This window comes from Aspergillus melleus, assembly GCF_016097325.1.
Source record: "Aspergillus melleus strain CBS 546.65 chromosome Unknown contig2, whole genome shotgun sequence".
Classification (NCBI taxonomy): Eukaryota; Fungi; Ascomycota; class Eurotiomycetes; order Eurotiales; family Aspergillaceae; genus Aspergillus; species Aspergillus melleus.
The window spans coordinates 2,927,616-2,952,886 of NW_025763371.1; the positions used below are offsets into that span (position 1 = coordinate 2,927,616).

Here is a 25,271-nt window from a genome sequence, read left to right on the forward strand (position 1 = left end):
TTACAGATTTATTTTCTAGCTTTAACTTTTCTATAACCCTTGTTTCTTTCATTCTCCGATCCATTGAGTTGCTCCAATCTGGTCGAACGTGGTGGCTGTTTGCGCCCTCTGTAAACGTGGAGAGAACTAAAAACGAAGCTCCGCCTGTCTCTCTTATCAGCTTGCGATTTCGGCCGCCGAAACAAAGATTTAGTATTGTTCGGTCTGAATTTCTACAAGTTCAAAATTCTGTTGTTTAGAATCCTTCGACCGGACCTCGAAGCGAACTCTTTGTCTTAGAGCTTCTTTCCCGTTCATTATGTGCCGCTTTCTGGTATGTCGAGCTGGCCATACATCTCCATATCGCCCTGATGTCATTCATGCATCTGACCGCTCCTTCATGTTAGGTATACAAAGGCAGCCATGAGATTCGTTTGAGCAAACTGGTTACAGAACCAAGTCATTCGATCCTGACTCAATCGTATGATTCTCGCTTACGATTAGTGAGTGCACCCTTGATCGAACCGAGCAGTCTCGGTCTTCAAGCCATCTTTGTCTCTTTCTATCCCATCATCTCCGTCTAACCTTTAAAAAGGACAACCGCCGTCCCGTCAACGGCGATGGCTTCGGAGTCGGATTCTACACCGACCCCAAGCTCGGCCCCGAGCCGTGCATCTTCACATCGACGCTCCCGGCCTGGAACTGCGAGAACCTGGAACGGCTCGCGTCGAAGACATGCTCAAATCTGATCTTCGCGCACGTGCGCGCCACGACGGAGGGCGCGCTCTCCGACAACAATTGCCACCCCTTCCAGCACCAGACGCTGATGTGGATGCACAACGGCGGCATCGGCGGCTGGCATTACATCAAGCGCACGCTGGCCGACTCGCTCGCGGACCGCTGGTACCTGGGCGTCAAGGGCGGCACGGACAGCGAGTGGGCCTTTGCGCTGTTCCTCGACCTCCTGGAGAAGGAGGGCGTTGATCCTAGCTCTGACCCGGGCCCGGAGGGCTTCGGGCAGGCCTTGCTGCGGAAAGTCATGGTCAAGACCATCGCTAAGATCAACGAGTTTATTCGCGACATCCCTAAGCGGCATAATGTGTCTGGGGTGGAGACGCGCAGTCTGCTGAACTTTGCGGTTACGGATGGCCATACGGTCGTGTGTACGCGGTACATTAGCAGCAAGACGGATGAGCCGGCGAGCTTGTACTTCTCGTCCGGGACGAAGTGGAAGGAGGGGAAGGATAAGGGGCACTTCAAGATGGAGAGACACGATAAAGGCGCGGATATTGTCCTAGTGGCGAGTGAGCCGATCACTTTTGAGAGACGTGAGTGGCCTATTTATTATGATCGTGGTGGCCCTGCGCGTTGCTAACACTCCCGACTGGTTTCTAGATAATTGGGTCTCTGTCCCGGCGAACTCGATCGTCACGATCCACAAGCAAACAGTGCTTCTGCATCCCATCTTGGACGAGTTCTACAGCGAGGATTTGAACCACGACCGCTCCTCCTGCTACGCCGTGTCCAAGGGTCTCGTAAGCACCGCCCCGGGAACGACGGTGCAGCCGCAGAACGTCGACGGGTCTGGCAGAGCATCAGAGCCCGACCTGTCGGAACCGGGTGTTGTGAGCGCCAAAAAGTCGGGCGTTGATGACCTCAGTGTCCGGATGGCGCAACATCGACTAGAATGCGCGAATCAATGCGCCTTATCGCATTGACGGGTAGATCCATGAATGGGAATAGATGTACGGATTGATCTTGGAGTTGAGGCTGTGATTTGGAGTTATCTCAGGTTTATATCATTTCTTTCCCTTTCTTGTTTGTGTTGGATATGGATATATGTCATTTAATAGGCCCCTTTGATAGGCGCTTCTAGGAATTTGCATTAGAAATTACATCTATTGGATAGTGGCGCCGAAAGCATGTGCATAGGCAGTGAAAACAAGAAAAAGCATTTCGGAAGACACCAACGCCATGGTCATATATCCTCCCCGGATATGTTGGCATGTTTGAAATACTTCATACCGACCCATGCGATGATCACCCACACCCAGGACATGACTGCCGTCAGAATAATCAGAGCGGGATAGTAGCCCACGATAGGTAGGGTCGGATCATCCTCCAGCTCCGGGGGCGCATACGGAGTCTCGCCGACATCCCACGCCCAACTCCAGACACCGAAGCAGCTGCCCATCCCGACGACAAAAACAAGCCACGTCACGATCAAAATGATCCAGCCCCACCACTCTGTCTCCGAGTAATCCCACACCATCTCCTGGCTAGTTGTCATGTCCGCCGGATGAGTCGCAAGAGGCGATTTTGCACGGTGCATGGCTCGGTATTTCGGGTCCGCCTGGAGCGCGTAGTATGGATCCGAGCTCGGCGATGCAGCTGGAAGATGCAAGCCGGCGGCGGCAGCGACGGCCGCATTGGTGTTCTTTACTCGGGGGAACGACATGATATCCTCCTCGTCGGTGGTGACCTCACCCAGGCTGTCTTTCGAAGCATTTTGTTGGTGTCGCGGGACGGAAGGGGCGGAGGCGGAGAGGGACCGTTGCGGCATGTTCATCAGGTTCCATCCCGAGCTCTCTCCTGGATTGCCTGTTTCCCGGTATGATGGTTCATGAGGGGTGATGTCGTGGTCGGGGGAAACGGACCCTGCCAACGGTCGCAAGGGCGTGGTGGAGGTTGAGGATAGCGACGGGTGCGAATGCGGAGGGAAAAGATGCGGGGACTGTTGGCGCTGCTGCTGCTGCTGCTGCTGCTGCTGGTGCTGTTCAGAGGGATCCTCTGCACGGAAGACGTCCAGCGGAGCTCTGTTGGTCTTCTTGTCGCGAAAATCGAGTCTTGTGCTCAGTAAGGCGGCCTTTCTGAGCGAGCCCCTCCGTCTTCGCGTCCGGCGATGTTGCAAGGCACTCGACATCGCCCTGCTGCCGCCTCGTAGGCCGGCGCCGAGGTCGTCGCCATCGGGTCGGTCGAGGCCCGAGTGGCTTCTCTCGGGGGTGTTCTGGGTGGCCTGGATCATCCGCAGAAAGGAGAGCTTGGAAAGTAAAGAGCCGGAGGAACTGCGTTTGTGTCCACTGCTTGCGCTCCCGGAACGAGTCCGGCCTGCGATTTGATCGTCATCGCCTAGCGACGACAGAGCCACGCTTTTACCGTCGCTAGCATCGTCCATTGGCGGCAAGCTGGGCACGGCTAGCGCAGCTGGCCGTTAGCAAGCCCACATCCGAAGGTCCACTATCAGGATTGCGCCGTCGACCCTTTATTTTTGGGTAGGAATTCCATCAGCTAAAAGTGAGACAAGATCGAAAGGGTAGGGGGAAGGGGAAGTCAATCTAAGCTGGCGACCAAAGCCAAGGCGGTGGCGGGTTTTCGGGCCTGCCGCCTTCTAGACTCCTTTCTCCGCATCGGCCTCAATTGGACCGTTCTCTGCCAGTGCCTATTCCTTGTATATTGAAGCTGAAGTACTCCGCCCGGTGGCTGGAGATGGTTCATTGCTAACTACTCTGTAACGCTACTCAAGATAAACCGCTCGGGGCATCCCAAAAATATGATCAAATCAAATAGGTATATTGTCCGAAACGCCAGAACATGAAGTCGCAGAAAGATTTGGTATCATGAAAGAGAAAGAAGATACTGTGAAGCAGAGATCGAAAAGAGATCGGTCGGTTGATCGACGTTGTCTGTGAAGATGAAAAGAGAGAAAAAGCGCTATCACACAACAGGGGGGACCTGACTTCGACATCGACATTTGTCTCGCGCCGCACGCGACGGGACACTGATCAGAACAGGCCACACATACAAACTTAAGCAGATACGATACAGACTTGGGAGAAAACAGTTTCTCAGATAATGATCCAAAACACGGGTTAGAAAGCGAACGAAAACTTTTAGTTTATTCCGGCAGAACGCTTGAATCAGAAGTCCAAGAAGCTCTTGATCAAAGTTGCGCACACTCGAAAGAAAAAGAGCAGAGAAAGGTTGACAACAAGATGGACTTGGGGTATTGGGTGTACGATAACACACAAAAATTTCATTTCAAAAAGAAAGCATTTGAGAATGGGAGATGCGCTTTAGAAAAAAAGAAAAAGTCCACTTAAGGCAATCATAAGAAAGAAACAGAAGATGTGAAATACGAAATAAAATGGATCCTGGAAAGGGCGCAAACGACGAAATATTAAAGGGGAAAAGGAAAAGGAGAAAGGGGGGAAGAGAAGTGGAAGGCTTCTTCATCACGGTTGCTGCCGTGGATGACTTGTTTCACACTTCACGATCCAAGGCGAGGCAAGGAGGGCAAGGTGCGACGTGTTGTGGCCATCCATTGGGAAATGAACTAAGCTTGGTAGTTTCCGAAGCCGTTGCCAAAGTTGGCGTTGTTTGCCTGGTTCCAGCCAGAGTTAGGGGTAGCCTGTCCGCGACCGTACCCGGCGTTTGCTGGCACTTGGCCGTAGCCCTGACCGGCCATTCCAGCCTGGTCCCAACCCCTTCCAGCTGGGTTCGGACCTAGACATCGGGTGAATTAGACAGGCCCACGGCTGAAGCGGGATTGGCAAGAAAGGGAAACTTACCTTGAGGAGTCATGGGGGCACCCGGGCCGCCATACTGGGGGAAATACGGCTGGGGGCTGTTGTTGAAGGGGGAGTTGCCCTGTTGACCAGAGAAGTTGTCAAACTGACCGGTGGGGGGCCGATCCTTACCCCACTATAGGACTCTATCAGTGATACGAGAACAAACAGAAAAGGGGGAGGGGGAGGGAGGAAACTGAGAAGAACGTACGCTGCATTTCAAGGGGCGACCATTGACGTTGTACCCGTTGAGTTGGCAGATAGCCATAGCGGCATTTTCGTGACTGTCCATCTTGATGAATGCGAAGCCACGGTCCGCCTGCAGACGGGTCTCGAGGACGTAGCCGAAATTCTGGAAGAGCGGGACGAGATCGGTCTGCGTGGTGTAAGGAGTCAGGTTGCCCACGTAGCACGTGGTCTGCCACTGAGGGGTTTGTTGGACGACCATGTCGTAGCTCTGGATGCCGTGGGTGGGGAAATGGTGATGACCGAAGGGCGTGGTCGGAGTCATGCCCATAGCCGCCATTGCTTGCTGCTGAGAGATGGAAGGTTGTCCCTTTTGGTTGGCCCAGTTGCAGCGGATCGCACGAGAACCAAGCCATTCACCATCCATCGAGTTCAACGCCTTGTCGGCATCCGAGCGATCGCGGAAAGCAACGAAACCGTAGCCGCGAGAGCGACCGGTCTTCATGTCCCACATGACCCGAGCCTCGGAAACGGAGCCAAACGCAGAGAAGGCTTGCGTAAGGACGTCATCGTTGACTTCGTTACTCAGATCACCGACAAAGATGTGGAAGTGGTTCGAAGTATCCTCTTTAGTGATGGTAGTAGACTGGTAGGCCCAGTTGACGCGGATTTCCTGTTGACATCGATCAGAACAGTCCCCCTCTCACAAAAGTAAACGATGACTAGATCTGGCTCGCATACCGACTGGTGGATGCGGCGCCCGTTTAGAGTCTGCATGGCTCTATCAGCGGCGCCGGGATCGTCAAACTCAACGAAGCCGTAGTTGTATCCTTTACTGTTAAACTTCTGCGGGAGTCAGCATGAAAAAGAAATAATGAAAATGAAAAAGAAGAACTCGTCAACCTTCGGGGGAGGGGGAAGCATTCCCGACGGCCAAAAAATGTCATACTCACATTCTTGTCGGGGATGATCTTCACGCTGATGACATGACCGGTAGTCTCAAAGATTTGTTTCAGAATATCCTCGGTGACCCTGTGGTCAAGTCCGCCAACATACAAAGCTCGTTTGTTTGGTTCGGGGGCAGCCCGACGAACGAATCCACCTGCGCTGGTCGGGGACATCATGTTTCCAGACATCGGAGAGGTGATAGCTGTTGGAATCGGGTTGGTATTTTGGGGAATTATAACGGGCGGACGAGGAGGAGGGGGCATGTGGGAGGGATTGGCCTGACCATTGCCCTGAGACGCATCGTACTGCTGGCCTGAAGCAGCAGTCGAGGGCTGCGGAGGCGGGAGGGTAGAAGAGGTCGAAGCGGGCACGTTATCAGCCATTGTCGACGAGCTCAAGCTGCAATATACAGAAGGAAAAGAAAAAGTTGATCACTGGAACGACTGAGCGGACAGGTTAATAGATGTTGAAGACGTTTTATGACGGGTGCTTCAGGGTAGATATGATAACTGTTTTTTTGGGGGGGTGGGAGGGACGGGACGATGCAGGGCGTTACGCAGTCACAGAATTGGCTGAAGTCGAAAGGCGGAAAGTGACGCGGGGATCAGGACAGAAAAAAAGAGGAAGAGAAAAACCAAGAAAAGAAAAGAAAAGGTGGTAGATCATACAATAAAGCTCAATATTAACTGTCGTTGAGAACGACTGCGAGGAGGGATAAGAAAAAAGACAAAAAGACAAAAAAGTAGAAGAGAGATCGAGAGAGAGGAGGAGAGAGAAAAGGAAAAAGGTCGAAGACAAACGGTGAAGAAATGGTAGCTTGGTGATTAAAAAAAAAAGCGCTAGGACTCGGCGACTCAAACAGTTGCTGTCACGACCCCAACAATCGAACGGTGGTGGAAAAGGTCGAAAGGACACGAAGAATCGATGAACGGTGACAGAAGGAAACGGACGGAGCAAACAGAAGAAACACAACACCCAAGCACTTTAAATGTTGACACCTGCGAGGAGACACAGGAAAGTGAAGGATGAGCGAATAGAAGAAAGGAGACTGGAAGGAATCGAAGATGAAAATGGAAATGGGAATGAAGAAATGACAAACCAAACCAAAATCAAATCAATCAACAAGACGAGAAACACGGGGGAGAAAACAAGAGGAAAAGCAGCGGATGGACCTGACTTGACGGGAAAGATTGAATGGCGAAGAGAACGAGGAGTTTGGAACTTTGGGCTTTGGATGGTCGAGAGCCGCCGCGGGTGGGGAGGGGCCCGCTAGCCCGCTTGGCGTTAGCGCTCCCTTCGGCGGTGGGCGCTTAGCCATCATTATCTTCGGTCTTCCTAGCTTCTTCTTCCTCCTCCTTCAATCTGGTGTTTTGCGGACCTGTCATTCGCATTCCCGGCGCTTAAACACGTTTCATCAACATATTGCCTGCGTCTCTACATCGATTATCATTGGTTACATCCTTTTAGAGGCCGCTTTCCTTGGTCTCCATCTCTTGCCGGTCTCGTGCCCCGACCTTTGCACACCCAAGGAGCTGGCTGCATCCGCGCGTTTGAACAGTTCAAACACTCCTGTCCTAATCCTACATCCCGATTGATTCCAGCCACTCAACCCAGACTTGAAACTATGGGCACCTCCGACTACTCAAATCCAGAATCTCTGGATGTCCTGGCGACGACGGTGAATCAAACGGTAAATGATCCTCCCGAGCGGCTCAATTCAAATCAACCAGTTTCCCTGACTTTCGCAGATGGTTGAAACCGGGCGATTCTTCAAATCGAAAGGTTCGTCGCAAAATAGCGCCCAGTTGAAACGGGCCGTTCCTGTTGCGCAGGAGCAGTTTCAATCCGCGCTTGACAGCCTGTCTGAACAAATAGTACGTAGCCTTCTCGTTGCGACGGACCTTGCAGCAGAAACCATTTGACCGATACTAACCTTTCACAGTTTATCGCAAAAGCTTTCCTCGAGAGGGACTACGATATAGTCAAGGCTAGAAAGGCTGCCTTACGACCCGCCGAAGATGTTGCTATGAATGAACCAATCGTCAAGCAAGAGCCAGAGGTTACGCTGCAGTCTCGGGAATCTGCTGAGGATGCAAACCAGACTGAAACCAAATCAGCGCAGGACGGCGCTTCGTCGCAGCCACCGTCAAACGCGGAAGTTCCTCAGCCAGCGCCAACTCAAACGCCGGTCAAAACAGAGAAGCCGGACGAGCCGAAGGCTGCTGCTCCAGACCAAAGTCTCTCCGGGCCGACGGATATCAATTTCGATTCCGTGCTCAACGATACGTCGGGCGGTGCGAATGAGTTCGACCTTAATTTGGATTTTGGGGACGATGACCTTGGAAACGAAACCTTCCTTGCCGGATCCAACATGGACGTTACGAATGCCGGCGTCATGGAACAAGGGAAAGGAAATAACCTCCCTGGCAACGAGACGACCGACTTGCCCGGAACGGAAACCCCAAACGCAAATCTCCCAGCGGGAGGGGATGCATTCGACCTGGAATTGCAGAAAGCCGAAGCATTTTCGGGTGCCAACGGCGCCCAGGACGGGATGTTTGGTGGTGGTACAGACGATATGATTGTGCCTGGAGAATCCAGCTTCGATGACCTGTTCATGGAAAGCGAGAACTTTGGAGGCGAAGGGGGTGGAGACCCCGGTTTGCTGGAAGGGGATAGACTGATGAACATCAATGAAATTGACGATAACTGGTTTACTTGATTTGTGCTCTACGGACGACTGAAGACCGCATTAGGTACATGCATATCCAGGAATTCATACACGGCGCGTTTTCGGAGGGGCCAGCAGTGTTGAGGTTCATCGACATGGAAGATCTAGTGCGGACAAGACTGTTCTGAGTCTGACGGAGCCGCCAATCAACTCCCCACCAAATACCCATCCATCCAGCAGCCCGATTTAGGCAGATGCCCAGGCCCCAAAGACATAGATTAATGCAAGGGGCCGGCGGTACCTGAGTCCAGAAATGACGCAAGGTAAGGAAGTGGAGCAGGCAAAGTTCTCCCGCGAAAGAGTGTATGCGTGAAGGAGGGGAAGTTAGCTGTCAATTTGATACTTCAACTTTATCCCCGATTAACTCGATAGAGGGCGCCTGGAATGTCGGGGAAGGGAATGCTGCAGCGGTCGATCCTACCCGAGATTGCTGTACATGAGACCAGCGGAAGCAGACTGCAAGTGTTCTAGAAGAAAGAAGAAAAAGAAAAAGAAAACTGAAAGTTCTGCATACTGCCTTATATTGGATGCCCAAGACGGGATGTTAGATTAAGGGGTACATGAATCTAGTTCTTCTATTCCGTAGTTCTTGCTTATGCTTTTCTTCAGGCCCCGTCCGGGTCGGCAGCCTCAACGGTCAGGCTGTCATCAGGTACCAATTCTGGTCGGCGGGACTGGACCGATGACCTCATCAGTCGGGGCCTTTTTTTCTTTTTCTTTTTCATTTTTTTTTAATTCATCCTTTATTTTTCTTTGCCTGCGCGATTTTGGCTTCAACGACGGACTTCTTCAAAGCTCAGATCGGCAGGATCTTACCGGCAGATCAAAATCATTCCATCTTCTGCTTCATATTTTTCTGGAGACGCCATGTGCGTAATACTAGATTCTAACTCACTGGCATCCATGTAGGTTGTTTCTGCACCCACCGAACCAGCGCCGATGGAACCTCAAAAAGTCAAAACAACATGGCCAGAATGGAACACTGGCGATTAACTTGGATTTTCGCAGTTCCTCCCACGGAACTTAAGATAAGGATGGTCAATCTCTCCAATTCAAGTCTGGGAAGCACGACACAGGATGAGGAAGACGAAGGCCACGTCCACACCTTGTCAGCGGGTACTTTTGCCGGGCCGTCTATGATATCACCACTGTCTAGGCGAGCATCACAAGGCCGACACTAGACAAATCGGATCCCCGCACACTACGGAAGTCAGCCCATGAGGGGATTGGGGAATTCAAAAAAAAAATAATAATAATTACAAAACGACACATGCGACCGGTTCCAGACCCCTAGCGAGCCACATGCCTTCTGTCAGGATGGAATAAACTCGGCGTTGAATCGGCACAGACGAGCGTGTTGGAGTCTCCGCGGAATTGTCCCTCTCCTTCATGAACCTTGATGATTCTTCTGGGTGTGTGCCTCTTCGACTCTTTCGACTCGCTCGGCAGCGACGGAAGATCAGACGTCACACGGAGGGGAACTAGTTGGCGGGAACTAAAGTTGGTGGATGGACTTGGACCTCTCCAGAGCTAGCGGAAAAGCCCACGGTACTAACAGCCTTAACGGGTTAATCTGTAGAGGAAGAAATGGGCTGTGTAGGCTGGACTAACATGTAGAAGAGGGAGACGTGCGCATGCACCGCCATCACATGGCCTACACCTACCGAGTAAAGTGTGAAATTGAATTCAGAGAAAGAGGGTTTGCGGTGGAGAGAAAAACATTTAATATTAAGAAGGACCGGAGGAACCACCCAAGATTTTCTACGAATGATGCTCGTGGCAATAGTCAAAGCCTCTTTACTCCGGAAGTTAAGGTCAAACTTGTCCTGCAAACCTGTTTCCAAACAAGAAGGGAACACTCCGGTGTAGGGATGTCTAATCCTCTAATATCTACTCCGTAATAGTCAGAATAAATAATAATAGAATGATTAATCTGAAAGGGCAGTCCACGGATCGCCGGGATGGAATGAACCTCTGCGTCATCATCGTCTTGCTTTCTCCTACTCCTTCGGTCTTCTTCAATTAAGTTACTTGTCGTTTCCTTTCCTTTCCTTTTCTCCTTCTCGTACACTCCCTCTTTCTTCCTCCCTTTTGTTTGCGCCCAACGCACCGCCTCACTCTATGCTGCCGTCATCTGTTGGCATCCAGGTTTAAGACATTCTGAATCTGGTTGACTACTGAATCGTATTACTCTTTCCCTCCCCGCAATCCCATGGGCCGTTCTGGCCATTCCCTGTTTGCTTGCCATTTGCATCTCCACCATTCATTCTGACTTCTCTTGCCTCTCCCTTCCCGCTCGCTGTTCGCTTCGTCTTTCTCGCTCTCTGTTTCTTCTTCTTTTGCACTCGGTCTGCAATTCTCATCCGCCACGCCGGTCTGAGCTCCTCCTTGCGTTGGGTCCGTCGATCATCTTCCCAACACGGCAAAGACAGAAAGCAACAACCAAAAAGCAAAAAAATCCCGGCCAACATCGTCGTAATCCAATATCAGTGTATCACATACTCTATCCCAAGTAGCTTGCATTTCAAGCCGCCAAGTACGGGGTAAGTCACTTGCACTCTGGGATTTTCCATGCGTTACGTTGCTCTTTCACCTTCTTTTCCTACTTCTTCCTCCGTCTTTCCTCTTTCCTCTCCTCTCCTTTTCCTTTCCTTTCCTATCCTGTCCTACTTCCTCTTGCACAGTCTCTTTTCGGGCAACCGGCTTCTGGTTTCAGATCTCCGTTTCACTTCTTTCCTTCTCCCCACCCGGGGTCTTCTGTTTTTATCCTCTTGTTTTCTTTTCTTCCTGTATTTTTTTAGTTTATTTTTTTAAGCTTTTTCTTCTCCTTTTCTTTTTTCCTTCTTTCCAGACCCTCTTTTGTTTTAGCTCTGTTGTTTTTTTTTCTCTCTCTCGCATACAAAAGGCAATCGGTTGGGCTGCATTTTGTTCTCCCTTTCTCCCCCTCTCTCTCTCTGCTGTAAAATAATGCTTCGAGTTTGGCGCTGCGCACGATGACCACTGCTCACATTTCTTCTCCCTTGCCGCAGGACCTGTCGAGATCCGTGACGACCAGTCCTGTCGCCCAACTGCCTTGCGCGGCTCCCGAACCTTTATCCTTATTTGCCAGCTCGTCCAGTTCTTCGCGGTCTGACCGTCGTTCCGTCGGGGCTAATATTGGCGCCGAGATCGAAGCGGAACAATTTTCTAAGCAGGGTAATCATTGGCGGGGTTCGATATTTAGAAAGCTGGCGGGACCACGGGAGAACGCAAAGCGCCTGCTCCGCTTGGGGGCGCACTCATCTTCTCCGTCTTCGCCACCTGTCCGCCCCATGCAACGAACTCGCCGCCCACGTCCTGTCTCCGAGATTGTGCTCTCGCCAGAGGATGCACAAATGCTCGCCGCTCCAAATTTAGGCACGGGGAGAATGCGCGCCGGCTCGTCGCCGACCGCTTCTGTCTCCCATTCCTCTTCGGCTTCCACTCATACCACGGCACCGTCGTCGGATCCCACCGTGCCCTTCCCCGCGCTGAACAACGAGAAGATCGTGGCGTCCGGCAGCGGCATCTCGGTGGGAATCGCACTCACAGAACCCGTCCTGTACCTGCAAGGTTACGATCAAAATGACCCCAGCACCAAAAAGTCCGCCATCCTGCGCGGACAATTGCATCTCAAGGTCACCAAAAGCGTGAAGATCAAGAAGATCTCGATCTGCTTCCGCGGTCAGGCGCAGACCGACTGGCCCGATGGTACGTTATATATCTCTGGATGAGACCAATCTTTATCTCGATGTCATTTGGTTGGCTGCGCATACTAATTCGCCGTCATGTTTAGGAATTCCACCCCGAAAAATCCACTTCCATGATAAGAAGGACCTGGTCACTCACGGAGTCATGTACTTCAACCATGGCGACACCGCCTTAATGCAGAACGATTACGGCGCTCACTTCTTTCAACATGCGAAGCCGGTTACATCCGTGTCTGGCAAAGACGCTCCGACCGCGGTCACTCGCGAAATCTTTTCCAAGAGCGGGTCGTCGGTCTCGCTGCAGACTGGACAGGCCACAAGCCGGGAGCTCAAGCGACTCTCCCTGCAATCCAACCAGTCGCGCAGTTTCGGTAAAAACGACCCTCCGATCGTTCCGCCCGCTCCGCAGCGCAACTATCGTATGTTCCCTGTCGGGGATTACCTATATAGCTTCGAATTCCCAATTGATGGATCCCTCCCGGAGACGATAAAAACGGATCTAGGGTTTGTTCGCTATGATCTCGAGGCTATCGTCGAGCGGTCGGGTGCTTTCCGTCCTAACCTGCTGGGTAATTTGGAGGTGCCTGTGATTCGCACCCCGGCGGAAGGCTCGCTGGAGCAGGTCGAACCGATCGCCATCTCCCGCAACTGGGAAGACCAACTGCATTACGATATTGTGATCTCGGGGAAATCTTTCCCTTTGGGCAGCCAGGTTCCCATCGCGTTTAAACTGACACCCTTAGCCAAGGTCGAATGCCATCGGATCAAGGTTTACGTGACCGAGAACACCCAGCACTGGACTGCAGACAAATCTGTGCACCGGTTCGCACCGGCCAAGAAGGTGCTCCTGTTTGAAAAGCGAGCGGACTCCGTCAGCTCAAGCACGTACCCCGGCAGTTCAATGCGGGTCACGTCGGGCGGTGGCATTGCCTACGACCATCGTGCGGCTGCCGCCAGAGGGGAGGAAGTCGTGGATCGAAATCGGACCAATCTTCTGGGAGATCTTTCGACCGATGCCGGCGTTGGACCGACCGAGATGGAATTCAATGTCCAACTACCTAGTTGCCATGAGATGAGAAACCGAGAGGAGTCTCAACGGCTGCATTTCGATACCACCTATGAAAACATCCAGATCAACCACTGGATCAAGGTATGAATGATCTCCACTCAGCACCCTGATATTGTGAAACATGTAATTCGCTGACCTTGCTTCTGCTTAGATTGTGTTGCGTCTCTCCAAGCCGGATGAAAGAGACCCTAACAAGCGTCGTCACTTCGAAATTTCCATCGACTCTCCTTTCCATCTCCTCTCCTGCAAGGCCACCCAAGCCAACATTTACCTGCCAGCGTACACTTCGCCCAACTCCGATCCGGTGCCCCAGGCGCAGGAATACGAATGCGGCTGTCCCGGTGCGCCCGTCATATCCCGTCAAAGCTCTTCTAGCCTTGTGCGCCCGTCGGAGGATCCAGAGGAGCCGCCAACCGGACGGGCTGTCTCTCGAAGTTTCACCAGCGGCTCGGGTGGCTTGGCTCGACCTCCCCAAGCGCACCTTGCCCATGAATCAGACGAGCGAAGGCCTGAGCCCGAGCCGGCACCGCGGCCCATGCATCTTCTGCGGGCTCCTTCCTTCGCACCCCCCGCGTTTGAAGATCTACCACCTCCGCCCCCGCTGGTGACCCCGCCTCCGGAGTACACCAGTATTGTCGGTGACAATGATCGGGAGACGATCCTGGAAGATTACTTCTCGCGGCTGTCTACATACGAAGACTCTGCGGACGACGAACGAGGTCGGGGACGGGTCGATGTGCCTCTGACTCCAGGCGGGCGTATAAATCGCAGCATGGACGTTCCCCGTGAATGGGTTCGTCTAGACCAATCAACCACCTAGTCCATTTTGTTGGTTGAATGGTCAACTAAAGGATTTGATGACTAATGACGCTATATGTTATTTTGGGTCTGTTTGTTTTTCAAAAGACGGTGGCATTGGGAGTTGAATATAAACTCGGGGATACACTCGGTACATTTGGATGGGTTTCTTACAATAGCGTTCGTTGTATTTAGATTTGCCGGAGTCCCGAGAGGGCATTGGATATGTTCATGTCTATTATAACCCTTTCGGTTCTTTATCATGGGAGAAGGGCGCGAAAAGGGATTGAGGGTTTGTTATATTTCCTACCAGGCGCTATCGGATGGCATTGTTTATCATGAACGATCCTGTTTTCTTTTTCCCATCTATACACATACATATCGTCATACATTTCGTTCATATCTATTATGTGTTCTGGATACAATGTTGATAGATTGGCCTCTATGATGTGTTACCCTTGCCTAAATTGTCGCTTCTTTGGTACGACTATGAAGTGCTAGTGTGCCCTGGGACTGGTATGTTCTATTTACAATTTTATCTTCCGTCATCTGAGGATCAAGCCATTCTTGTTTTTCATTCCATTTTGAGGCCGCAATCACATGCCGAGAAATGTCACGTGTAGATGACGTAAAGGCTTTCCGAATCGGACCGGAAGCACATCGGGCTCCGTTTTGCTCTGGCGTCTCCGGCAAGACCCAACCTGACTGCCTGGACGTCCATCGCGAAATGGAGCAGCGACATTCAGTCGGCGATTGAAAATGAGGAAAACGCTTCTTATTGTTTACATCCACGGCTTCAAGGTATGTTCATGCTTTTGATTTGCCTCTCCGAGCTGGTTTCAGGTCCCTAGCATTCGTCCCCTACGTCGGCTGATGATATCGCCAAGTCTATGGGAGCTCTGCGATGGGCGCCATCATTCAAATCGGCCGGGCTAACACAAATCCATCACTCATAGGGAGATGATGATACGTTTGGAGATTTCCCAGAGCACTTCCGTGCGCTGGTCGGTCGGTCGCTTCCGTCCGTGAAGGTCGCCACGGCTGTATACCCCAAATATGAGACTCGGGGGGATCTAAAAGAATGCGTGAGCATGTTTCGTGAATGGTACGTTTATCGGGGCCCTTATAGAGATGGCCATTTTCACTCCACGGTTTCGGTTTAGAGGATCGTCAAGACGAACGTTAACTCGGTCTCATGTAGGCTCCAGAACAAGGTCATCGATCTGGAAGTCGAGAACCGAACTGCCTCTCCTACCGTCGATCCGTCCGTTCATGTCTTCCTAGTTGGTCACTCGATGGGTGGCATTGTCGCTGCCGAAACACTTCTTTTGGTTGCCTCGGAACAACCAATCCCTCCCCAGCACACGGATCCAGAAATTCTGGTTGATTCGGGCACCGCGGATAATTTACATGCGATAGAGCCGGGCTCGTTTATGTTCCCCCATATCCAGGGAGTGCTTGCTTTCGATACCCCATTCCTAGGGATTGCTCCCGGGGTTGTGTCGTACGGCGCCGAAGGACACTACCGAAACGCAGCGTCGGCGTATAACACAATATCAGAAGTGGCGGGCATATTTGGGTTGGGAGGCGCCAGTGCTTCGGCGAAGGGAGCGGGTGCGAATCAGCAAAAGCGAGGGAAAGATGCCGGCCATCCCTCCCCCTCTGGCGATGCTGCAGCAACGCCGTCGTGGCAGCGATGGTGTCGATATGCGATGTTTGCAGGGGCTGCGGGCGCCGTGGCCGCGGGCGGGGCGGCTGCGATGTATTCCCAACGTGACCGTCTGACCGACGGATGGGGTTGGGTGTCCTCCCATCTTTCGTTTGTTGGGTGTCTGGCACGACCATCCGAGTTGCGCCAGCGCCTGGTCCTCCTGTCCAAGGTGCACGAGGATCGCGGGATTGGGTGCACGAATTTCTTTACATGCTTGGGTCAAGGCGCAGGCTCGCTGGTCGAGAACCGCGACCAAGCCAAGACATCTTTCAGCCAGAAGATTATTCGATCCAAACATCGCACGTTCTGCACCCTTCCGGCCGAACTTGAAGGGCAGGACCTGCCGTTCCTCCCGGCCCCAGGACTGGGATGGGCCCGGGCTACGAATGACAAGGCCGGAGATGAAGTTAAGGCGCATGTCACCATGTTTCTACCGAAAGACAACCCGGCTTTCTACGACCTTGTCAACGATGCATGCAACGTGTTAGTTAAATCCATCGACAAGGGTTGGTACGCCGGCGCCACTACAACCCCAGTTGAAGAAATGCCGCGGACCGAGAACGGCAGGTCTCAGACGAACCCTGACAGTGGGTTCATGGATGGAGACGACGTCGTGGTCGTGGATTGAAGCAAACGGTCAATCTCCACGATCGGGTATGAATGACATCCAAAGTTTCAACCATAAAAAGCTAATTTGTGTTCCCCCAAATTTACTGGACCGTTACTTACTGACTTCATGACGACGCAAGTGCGTGGGGTGGGGCTGTCCAAGAGGAGAGAGAGTCAGGGAGCAGAAGGATCGGGGTTTGAACATCAAAAATTCTTTGGACCTTTCGGCCGCGCTTTTAGACTCAAACTAACGAGTCGCCGTTGGTGCGCGATCGATGCACTTGGACTGTCAGAACGCCTGTCGATCGTTCCTCGCGTTCCGAGGTTACATCAGTCAAATCATCGTGGAGCGGTAGCACACCCTTCCTTCGCGGTACAAGTGGCTCTATGCCGATTCATGTCAGGAAGGGTCTGATCGCCTGTGTGCTTGACCCTTCCGATTCGAGCAGCATGAGCACCTCGACACCATCACCATCATAAAGGATGTGGAGTCCGAGATTACGCCGTCTAGCTTGAACCTTGACGGCCTGATTCCGATAACGCATCTTGCTTCGTCTTCAGGGGAGGACAGAAAAGAAAAAGAACAGAAAATAAATTTCAACCCCAAAAAAATCCAACTCCAATTTGAAATTACAACGCTAGGAACCTTCATGCATATCGTGTACACACTACACAGTAGTAGACCGGGTACTTTATCCCATGTAACGACTAACGACATCGGACTAACGACATCCTCGATGGATTCACTCAACTCTGGCGCGTGGGGGGAAAGAGGGAGAGAGTCATATCCCCGATGGATCCACTCCTGCGGAAACAATTTCCTACTCGCCAGGCCCGACTCAGAATCGGTATCCGAGCACAATGCTTTGATTCCTTCATGCAGGACTACTACGACTACCCAGCCTACTAGTACCTAGACTACGGACTAGCTACATCCTCGGGTATGTTAGGTGTGTGGTTTCGGCTTCCTTTCTCCATCTGAGTTTATTGCAGTGCAGATTGCCAGATATATTGTGGATGGTTTTTATTTTGGGCCGGGGTTTTTTTTTGTGTTTTGTTTACGGAGTAGTCATTTTAATATTCATTCACCCTTAACTTATGATTATCCGTTTTAACCGCAATATCCCTTTTTCTATTCTATCCTTTCGATTTTTAAAAGCAACGAACAAGAGAGGAGGAAATCCCATGTCCTCTCCCTCATTAGTAGATAACGCAGATATCAGTCTAATTGATATTCATCCGAACAATAATTGTCTCAGTATCCGCACTTGAATTCAGCTAGAAAATATATTTTTCTTCAAGGGAACCGTAGGTAGTTCCCGCCCCTTGCAATTCCATTTCAAACCGGAAGAACAGGACACGGTAAGATCCGAATCCGAATCTTATGTAGGTGTCCTATTGGAGTAAGGTAAGCCCTATTTGATATCTGAATACATAAAATAACCTAGGTAAGCGAGGGGCAGTAATCTCACTGCTCACTGCCAATATACATACAATGTAACGTTGAAATAAACGACAAGAAAATAAAATCAAATGAACAAGTATCGCATGTGCCAATGAATCATGCCGAAAGGAGCCAAGAGAATAATGTCCTAGAGGGCCATGCAAGAAAATAGTTCAAATGCACCAATCGGAGAAGATAGATAATGGGGTAGAAGGACATGTCGTCTGGAAAGCGGTAGCCTAGACGAAAGTGGTCCTTTTCTGTAATAAATACCAGGGAAATGTGCTGAATACAGGCTATATTAATGCTCCTTGTAAATGAGAAAGTTCAGGAACAATGTGCGGTGAGAAGGTCGGGCAGGGTATACATTCCTGCAAGTGATGAGGAACCCGGGGGGAGGAGGGGCAAGTGCATAAAGATAAAGCGCATAGGAAACGTAAGAAAATCTCGTCAAAGCGTAATGTCGGGACGACGGGAAGAATCCCGCATTAATAGTTATGTGCATTATAAGTCGATGCACGGTGGTGGTACATGCTGCCGGCGTACTCCGAGTTGGTGTCTTGGTAGCCTGCTGCGCGACGGTCCTCCTCAGGCAGAAGCTCTTTGACCTCCCAGGTATTAGGCTTGATGCCGACAGAGAACTCAAGGTCTTCTTTTGTGATGTAATCCCAAAACTAGAACAACACATTAGCCTAGCAACTTGAAGAGAGAACAGGCAGATGAGAGCATACCTTGTAGACCATCATCACAGCGAGAAGATTACAGAATGTAGCAAAGAAAAGTCCATCCAAGTAATGCTGGACGTTGTCGCAAATGGTGTCGCCGAATCCGTAGAGAAGCACCTGGCCGCAGATGAAGACAAGCAGACCGAAACAGATATGACCCAGCGGCCAGCGGTCTTCGAGGGTGTTCATCACTAACAAGAGTTGCATGACGAGGTACACGGCAATGCAAATTGCGTTCAGGATGTACAGAACCACAAACATACCGACAGTGTTGGTGGGACTGAGGCCTCCCCAGGACTTAAAAGTCAAGAGGGACACCAGAAACGAGACTGCGAACATGATCGCAGATGTCAGTCGAATAAGCCACACGGACAACGCGGTTCCATCTTCGTATAGCTGGAACCCCACAAAGCCGTTGACAAGTAAAGACGTGCATAGGGCCGAGGCCAATCCGTTCTGAACGGCGACGAAATACGGGAAAGGGCCGCTTCTCGGCGGTACAACACCGGCGTCGATCACCAGGGAGCACACAGTCAGGAGCATGAAGATGTAAAAAAACGTGATGATTTCCTTGCGGCCTGAATGAAAAATGTTGATTGGTCAGTAATGCTTCTCTCTTTCTGATATCCAAGCCGAAGTCAGTTTCATTGTCTCGCGAAGGCACGCACCAACAGCAGTAAATTTAGACCTGATATGTAGGATCATAATCACCGTCATGGCGAGCGCGATGATATGAAGGAAGGACGCTGCGCCCTCGAAGATGATCGTATTGGCCAGTTCGATGTTGCGAGCATAACAGTTGGGGATGATGCCGGTGTCGCCAGATATTGAGGACGCCGGGCCCACCAAGGAGCACAGCGGGAGCGCCGCTTTGGCGCAAATCGTGTCAAAATCACCGAAGCCCATCCTGTCGACTTATTGCGGACGACGAGTCGGAAACTTGATGACTGTTTGGGTCGTTGCAAGTTATATCGGAGAGAAAGCGGACCCAGCAACAGTCTCCACAACGACGGATGGAGATTGGGTCGGTCGAGTCAGTCAGAGCCCCGTGCTGCTCAGCTGCTCCAAGAATGCAACGAGCGACTCGGGTCTTCTCTACACAGTGACAGAACGTCGAAGGAAAAAGCGAGCGTAGGGGGTTGCGACAGCAAGCGGACGACTGACAGCGCGTGGCGACAAACGTCGGACGAGGGGTTTTTGCACGTTCCCTGAGCCTGAGGCTTCTAGACTAGAGATCACGGGGAACGCTAGGTCCGTATCGGGAAAGGCCTGTTCCTGATGCTATTCTGGGACTAGCGCATCTCCCCAGAAACGGCATGCGGCTAAACCCAGTTGGGAAGAATATTTATATGCCGGACACTAGGCCTCGCAGGGTTAAGCGGGTGACGTTGTGCCTATGAGATCAGCAGGAATGCATTCGCTTTAATAATAATGTCTATCTGTATACTATTAATATTTAATAATATCTCGCGAAATCCATGCACGGTTTCATGGATATACGCCTTTCCTCATGGTCCCTAAGCCCATGGGGTGAAGAAGGCTTCGTACAGACAAGCATTGTCATGCAAGTATGGCAGCACGCCAGCTAAAAATCCGGACACAACCAGGATGCTTACTCTGTGGTCGTAGTGTGTGCATACTCCGTTCCTCACGCCTTATTCCGCAGCCCGCATTCCGGGCTGTCATCGCAAGACGGCATTGTTCGTACTAGCGAGGAACGCTGCGCTACTCTGGATGCCGTACGAATACTTGTCTTCAGGGCCCACCTCTTCCGATTGAGTCCGGCGCCCACATGATTGACGGCAGGCCTAAAAGTCAAAAAATCCCGTGCTCCGACCAACTCGGGCAAAACCGAGCCTGACAACGCTGGCTCGCCAGGATCAAGCTAGCAGGCCAACCCGGTCATTTTGGTGCTATGGCTCCTGGTTGTTCATTATTGACCAGGGTTAGAGGGGTTTCGAGAGGGGATCGTCCGTCTCCTGAAGATGAGCGCTTTTCACGATAAAAAAAAAAAAAGAGAAAAGGGACAGGAAAGGGGAAGAAAATTTATTCTCGTTGTTGGGTAAACCATACATCCGAGGTTGTCTGATAACACTGCAGGTATTTTCGCTAACCATATTTTCTCGGGGTTCATCCTACTTTCCTTATCTTCTGTGTACAGGGTACGCACCCTAGGGTCATAAATATTACAACTCGTCAGGGCCGTTGAAGACACCTAAGGTTATTGTGCGCCCTAGCATGGCCGACGAACGGGGATTGCTCGACGAGCCCGGAGCCGATTCGTACGATCACTAATCCTTCTGCAATGAAGATAAAGTTTCCGAATTTTCCAGTGACTGCGATTCTAAGTTCAGGACGAAACGGTAATGCGCCGAAACGATCCTTGATATGGCACCATTCAAGTGGACACGTCGCACTATGGCATGGTATTTGGTGCGCTCTACAACCGAATGTACTCCGCGGCCAGGCATACCAGACAAGTACTATTCCACTCCGGAGTACCATTTTAATTGAGTTTAGTAGGACTCCATCACATTCCTTGGCGCCGTGACTCCCCTTGGTCTGTTTAGCGTCTTACGTATGCGATATCAAGATTCAAGAACCCACGGAGACTTTACGGAGTAGTTCCAAAGGCCACTAGTGTGTTTCTGGGGAAGAAAAACTGAAATCGTCGAGCTTATTCTACGGACCACCGAGTCAGAAAGACAAAGAAAATGACAAGGAGTAACTATTTGGAATCAGCACTTACTGCGCGCACTATGGTTGACTACTACCTACTGTGTGCCGTACTCCGTACCGACCACTCACTAGCAGTAGATAGTGGTGCTCTGAGGCCACTTATTACCCGAATCCCTAAGTGTTGGGGCCATACCTCGTCCGCAGAAGGCTGCAATATAAGGCAATACTATTAATATACGGTCAGCCTGGACCTACCAGGGTTTGTGCCAGAAACAACCAATGAGGATTTTCGATTCTGAGGAATTTTTCATGTCATTCCATCTTTTCCATCGCTTGTTAGTTGTCACAGGGTTCCATACATCCAGGGCCAGAACCAATCACCCGCAGTAGCAGTTCAGGACCTTACATTAGCTCTTCAGAAAACTCACTCCACTATCTCGGTCCCGAGACGATTGAATAAATTCCGAACAGAAAAACAATAAAACAAAATAAGATAAAATCAAGGTGACGTTACATGTTGGCGCGCAAGGCGGTCCGAGTCCGTCAAAGCGGACATTCGCTCTCCCAACCAACGAAGCTAAAGACAAAGGGCTCCGGACAAATTCCGCCAATGCCCTGACCAAATGGCGGCCGCTGAATCGCATTTTTATCTACGGGCCTTTGCCAGGAACGATCAAGATTGGTGATACTAGCCAACGGATCGGACAACGTCGGCATCCTTTTCCCCAACCTTGTGCACCAAGGCCAACCATGCCGGTTACATCGGCACTGGCTACCTTACTCCTAGCCTAGCCTGCCATTCTCGTTCACCTCGATCGGTCGACTACTTCGGGTGGTATATCAGCTATACCTAACCTTCTGACCCCGGTATTAAACGTCCATGGCATCACTCATTTGCCTCCTGCATGAAGATCCCAGTTAGCGCCACGTGTAGGTCGAAAAGCATCAACGGCTGCGAGGGACCGCGTCGATCTCCCATTGACCCGATCAGTCCTGAACTGACAATGGTGGGACACTCCTCCCTTCCCACCGATGTTCCTTCAACTTTAGCACCCGCGGCATTTAATTTTTCTTTTTATTTAGTTTTGTGTATTTTCATTTTTCCCGCTCCCCTTGTCTCGACCGTTTTGGTTCAGTGACGCTCGATGACGCCGGACCCGCAATATCTACAGGGGTCATTGACAGAGATGAAGAAAGGGTTCGTGGACCGTTGCCGTGATTTTTATTTGGGTTTTTCTTTGGCCTTTTTTTTTTTCCTTCTAACAACTCGGAGCGAAAAATCAAAAAATTAATTTATTAAATAAAAAAAATTATGAATTATTTTTGATTAAAGCGAAAAAAAAAATCAACTGAATCGTCTGAAATTTCCCACCTCCTACCTCCCCTGTCTAACCTTGCTGTTGCTGCAACCGGCTTGTGATGGGCCCCAAACCCTGGTGCTCCCCAACTGGCAAACACCCTTCAGTGTCTGCCCGCCATGAGCACATACATACATATATCAATCAATCTTCCCCTCGACCTCATCTGGCTCGTGTATTGGCTCTCATCCTGCGCATTTATTCCCCTGACCTCCTCTCCATACTTGTGGTCTCTCCAAACAAACGTTAGCCTTCGGCCGTTTTGGAATCTTCATTTGGTCTGAACCTAATTTTATTCCCGCCGTTGCGCTCCCTTGGTTCTTTCAAACGTCTTTGATGCTCCTTATTTTATTCTACTTTAATCTCTCGCTGGAAATATTCAATCCCTCCCAAAGCGTTTGCAGGCCTCGATTATAGTGACAATGTGCAACTATTTCAAAAATTACTACATTTACAGCACATGTCGCGAGCCCAGCACACATTTTATCCGCACCTCTATAGACGGATCTAAAGACGGGCGATGCGGCGAGAGCCCGCACGACCGATTTATCGTTGTCGTTGGAAAATGTCGTCTATGTCGCTAGAGTACCTACTTCGGACTCTTTTCTTCAGTGGAGAAGATCTTTTCCCGCGGCATGGGCCGACAACTGCTATTATTACTGTCACCCAATCTCCATCCCAATCCAACAGGTGTATGGTGATATCATCACCTTGACGGCCTTATTAACGAACTCGGAACGATTGCCTGCACGATAATTCCCAACGAAAGTCGACTTGCGGTTTTTGCTTCGGTTCCATATTTATTCTGCTGGTTTCTATTTTTTTTCCTCTTTTTTTTCTTTGTGTTTATCTTCATGTTATACTTCGGATGTTGGATATTGGACGGCTGTGTTTCCTTTCTTTTTTTCTTCCGAGCACAAGCTGCCCCTCTTGATTCTTTATCTTTTCTTTTTCTATTCTTGGCTGTCTTATTTTCATTTAATTCTTTATTTTTCATTTGTTCTTTTGTGTCTCTTTTTCTTTCTATTCTCCTGTGTTTTCTATTCTCTTCAGCATTTGCGTTTTATTTTTGTTTTCTCCCCCCAAATACCATTGCATTCCGAGCAAAAGTGGACATAGCCAGCATCTTTGTTCCCTGCGCAATCGGGGTGACGTACGGAGTACAGACGGCGTTGGCCCGGGCATACAACAAAATAGATCGGATTTTTTTTCTTTTCCTTCCTAGAACCCGCGAATACCTTATGTTTCGATATGAAACTATGTTTGAGAAAAAGAAGAGGGGAACCACCAGTCCCGTTTGTATCCGGGCCTCCCGAAGATAGGTACAGCAGCAGCAGCATCACATGTCGAACGCTTCTTCAAGAAAAGAAATGGGCCCAGCTGGTCCTGAAGACATGTTTAGGTGATTGACTGACAGAGAGACATGAAGAAGATTGGGTGGGGAAGAGAGGGGGGAGAACAGTGGATGGTGGCAGTATGTACAGATGAAATAAAAATAAATAATGACAATGAAAATAAAAAAAAAAAAAAAAAAGCACGCCTTGACCCTTTTTACCGCGGACCATGCGCTGATGCTGGGAAGGCCCGGAGGCTTAGTGAAGTACTAAAATATGTTCCACTGGTAGGTCGAACAACGGTGAGGTTGTTATCTAGTTACCTACGGAGTACTGAAAAGAAGGTGGTTTTTTGAAAGGACGTTGACGCAATGGCCTGCAGGCCCGTTGCCTGCCAAGAACCTCTCGTGCTGCATCGATGGAGGCCCAGATGGAGTCTGTGCTCTTGCGCTCTAGAGCGACCGACCGAAGGTGGAATTGACAATAATGGATTTGATTATCGTTTGGTACACTGAGGAGTGAGGACAATATTAGCGAACTACCGCAGTAGTTTGGCGTTTGGACAAAAGGCCGGAGCGTTGTTTAGCACCGGAAAACCGTGAGGGTCACACGAAATTCCAAGCCGATTAGTTAGGGCCCAAAAAAGTCATTTTTTTAGTCCTTTGGTTACTCACGGTTTAATTATCGGTTCCCTGGCTTTCCCTTGGTTCGTTTTCATTTTTTTTTTTTCAATTATTATTATTATTTCCTTAGTCTGCTGCGCGCTGTCCGTTCCCGCTTTCTGGTTTGTCCCTCTTTCGTTGCGTTTTTTCTACCCGGCGATTTCTTTTTTATTCTTCTACCCGCTTCTTTTTTATTTAACTCGTATTTTCTTAATTGGCTGATGGGCTGGAATTGTGTTGATCGTGTCAGATTTTTCTTTTAGACTTTCCTCGATGCTTGGGTCAATTGGTCACTAGAGTTTCTATCTTATCGCCTTACCCGTTGCTCTCTCTATCTACATAGAAATAGAATCTACCCAGGGTGAGTAGGCAATGTGTCGGCGTATGTAGAGTATGTACCTACCTATGCGTGTCTCCGTATACCGACTCATACGAGGTCCATACCTACATAAGTACCAGCATATATGTAGTTAGCCGGGGCCCCTCTTTCATCTTCTCCCCGGAATCAAACGAAGGCCTCCCCCCGGCGACGAGAACCGCCCCGTCTAGATCCATCCGTGAGCTACTACTATATACCGTACATATTAATACCTACCTACCTACCTACCTATGGAATAAGTACTGTACAGCTAGCTAGCTATCCAACCCCGCCCTGGAAAAACAACACAAAGGGACCCAGGTGGTGGCTTTGTCGCTAACCATGACAAACCGTGGCTAGTTTACATGCATACAGATTCGGGCGAAG

The 25,271-nt window shown here is 50.4% G+C and overlaps 7 protein-coding genes across 7 annotated transcripts; 4 read left to right on the top strand and 3 right to left on the bottom strand.

The window, feature by feature from the left end:
* Nucleotides 1-298: 298 nt before the first annotated feature.
* On the top strand, nt 299-1,697 carry DUG3 (glutamine amidotransferase subunit DUG3; the record flags this gene model as incomplete). Its single annotated transcript, XM_046085481.1, has 4 exons — nt 299-313; nt 387-482; nt 575-1,307; nt 1,375-1,697. The coding sequence occupies 4 exons, from the start codon at nt 299-301 to the stop codon at nt 1,695-1,697; spliced, it is 1,167 nt and encodes a 388-aa protein (XP_045941444.1).
* Nucleotides 1,698-1,957: 260 nt separating this feature from the next.
* Nucleotides 1,958-3,154, bottom strand: LDX57_003828 (PIG-Y family protein; the record flags this gene model as incomplete). The annotated part of the gene is made up of 1 exon (XM_046085482.1): nt 1,958-3,154. The coding sequence occupies one exon, from the start codon at nt 3,152-3,154 to the stop codon at nt 1,958-1,960; it is 1,197 nt and encodes a 398-aa protein (XP_045941445.1).
* A 1,158-nt stretch (nt 3,155-4,312) lies between these two features.
* PUB1 (nuclear and cytoplasmic polyadenylated RNA-binding protein pub1) lies at nt 4,313-6,061 on the bottom strand (the record flags this gene model as incomplete). The annotated part of the gene is made up of 5 exons (XM_046085483.1): nt 4,313-4,482; nt 4,548-4,680; nt 4,756-5,403; nt 5,472-5,576; nt 5,684-6,061. 5 exons carry the CDS (start codon nt 6,059-6,061, stop codon nt 4,313-4,315), a joined length of 1,434 nt encoding a protein of 477 aa, XP_045941446.1.
* A 951-nt stretch (nt 6,062-7,012) lies between these two features.
* On the top strand, nt 7,013-8,976 carry LDX57_003830 (uncharacterized protein). Its single transcript, XM_046085484.1, has 3 exons — nt 7,013-7,368; nt 7,427-7,552; nt 7,621-8,976. The coding sequence occupies exons 1-3, from the start codon at nt 7,303-7,305 to the stop codon at nt 8,398-8,400; spliced, it is 972 nt and encodes a 323-aa protein (XP_045941447.1). The 5' UTR covers nt 7,013-7,302; the 3' UTR covers nt 8,401-8,976.
* A 2,426-nt stretch (nt 8,977-11,402) lies between these two features.
* LDX57_003831 (arrestin family protein) lies at nt 11,403-14,026 on the top strand (the record flags this gene model as incomplete). The annotated part of the gene is made up of 3 exons (XM_046085485.1): nt 11,403-12,138; nt 12,224-13,287; nt 13,358-14,026. 3 exons carry the CDS (start codon nt 11,403-11,405, stop codon nt 14,024-14,026), a joined length of 2,469 nt encoding a protein of 822 aa, XP_045941448.1.
* Nucleotides 14,027-14,763: 737 nt separating this feature from the next.
* Nucleotides 14,764-16,343, top strand: LDX57_003832 (esterase/lipase family protein; the record flags this gene model as incomplete). The annotated part of the gene is made up of 3 exons (XM_046085486.1): nt 14,764-14,805; nt 14,961-15,109; nt 15,206-16,343. The coding sequence occupies 3 exons, from the start codon at nt 14,764-14,766 to the stop codon at nt 16,341-16,343; spliced, it is 1,329 nt and encodes a 442-aa protein (XP_045941449.1).
* Nucleotides 16,344-18,256: 1,913 nt separating this feature from the next.
* Nucleotides 18,257-19,399, bottom strand: CHS7 (chitin synthase export chaperone; the record flags this gene model as incomplete). The annotated part of the gene is made up of 3 exons (XM_046085487.1): nt 18,257-18,442; nt 18,500-19,071; nt 19,162-19,399. 3 exons carry the CDS (start codon nt 19,397-19,399, stop codon nt 18,257-18,259), a joined length of 996 nt encoding a protein of 331 aa, XP_045941450.1.
* Nucleotides 19,400-25,271: the final 5,872 nt, after the last annotated feature.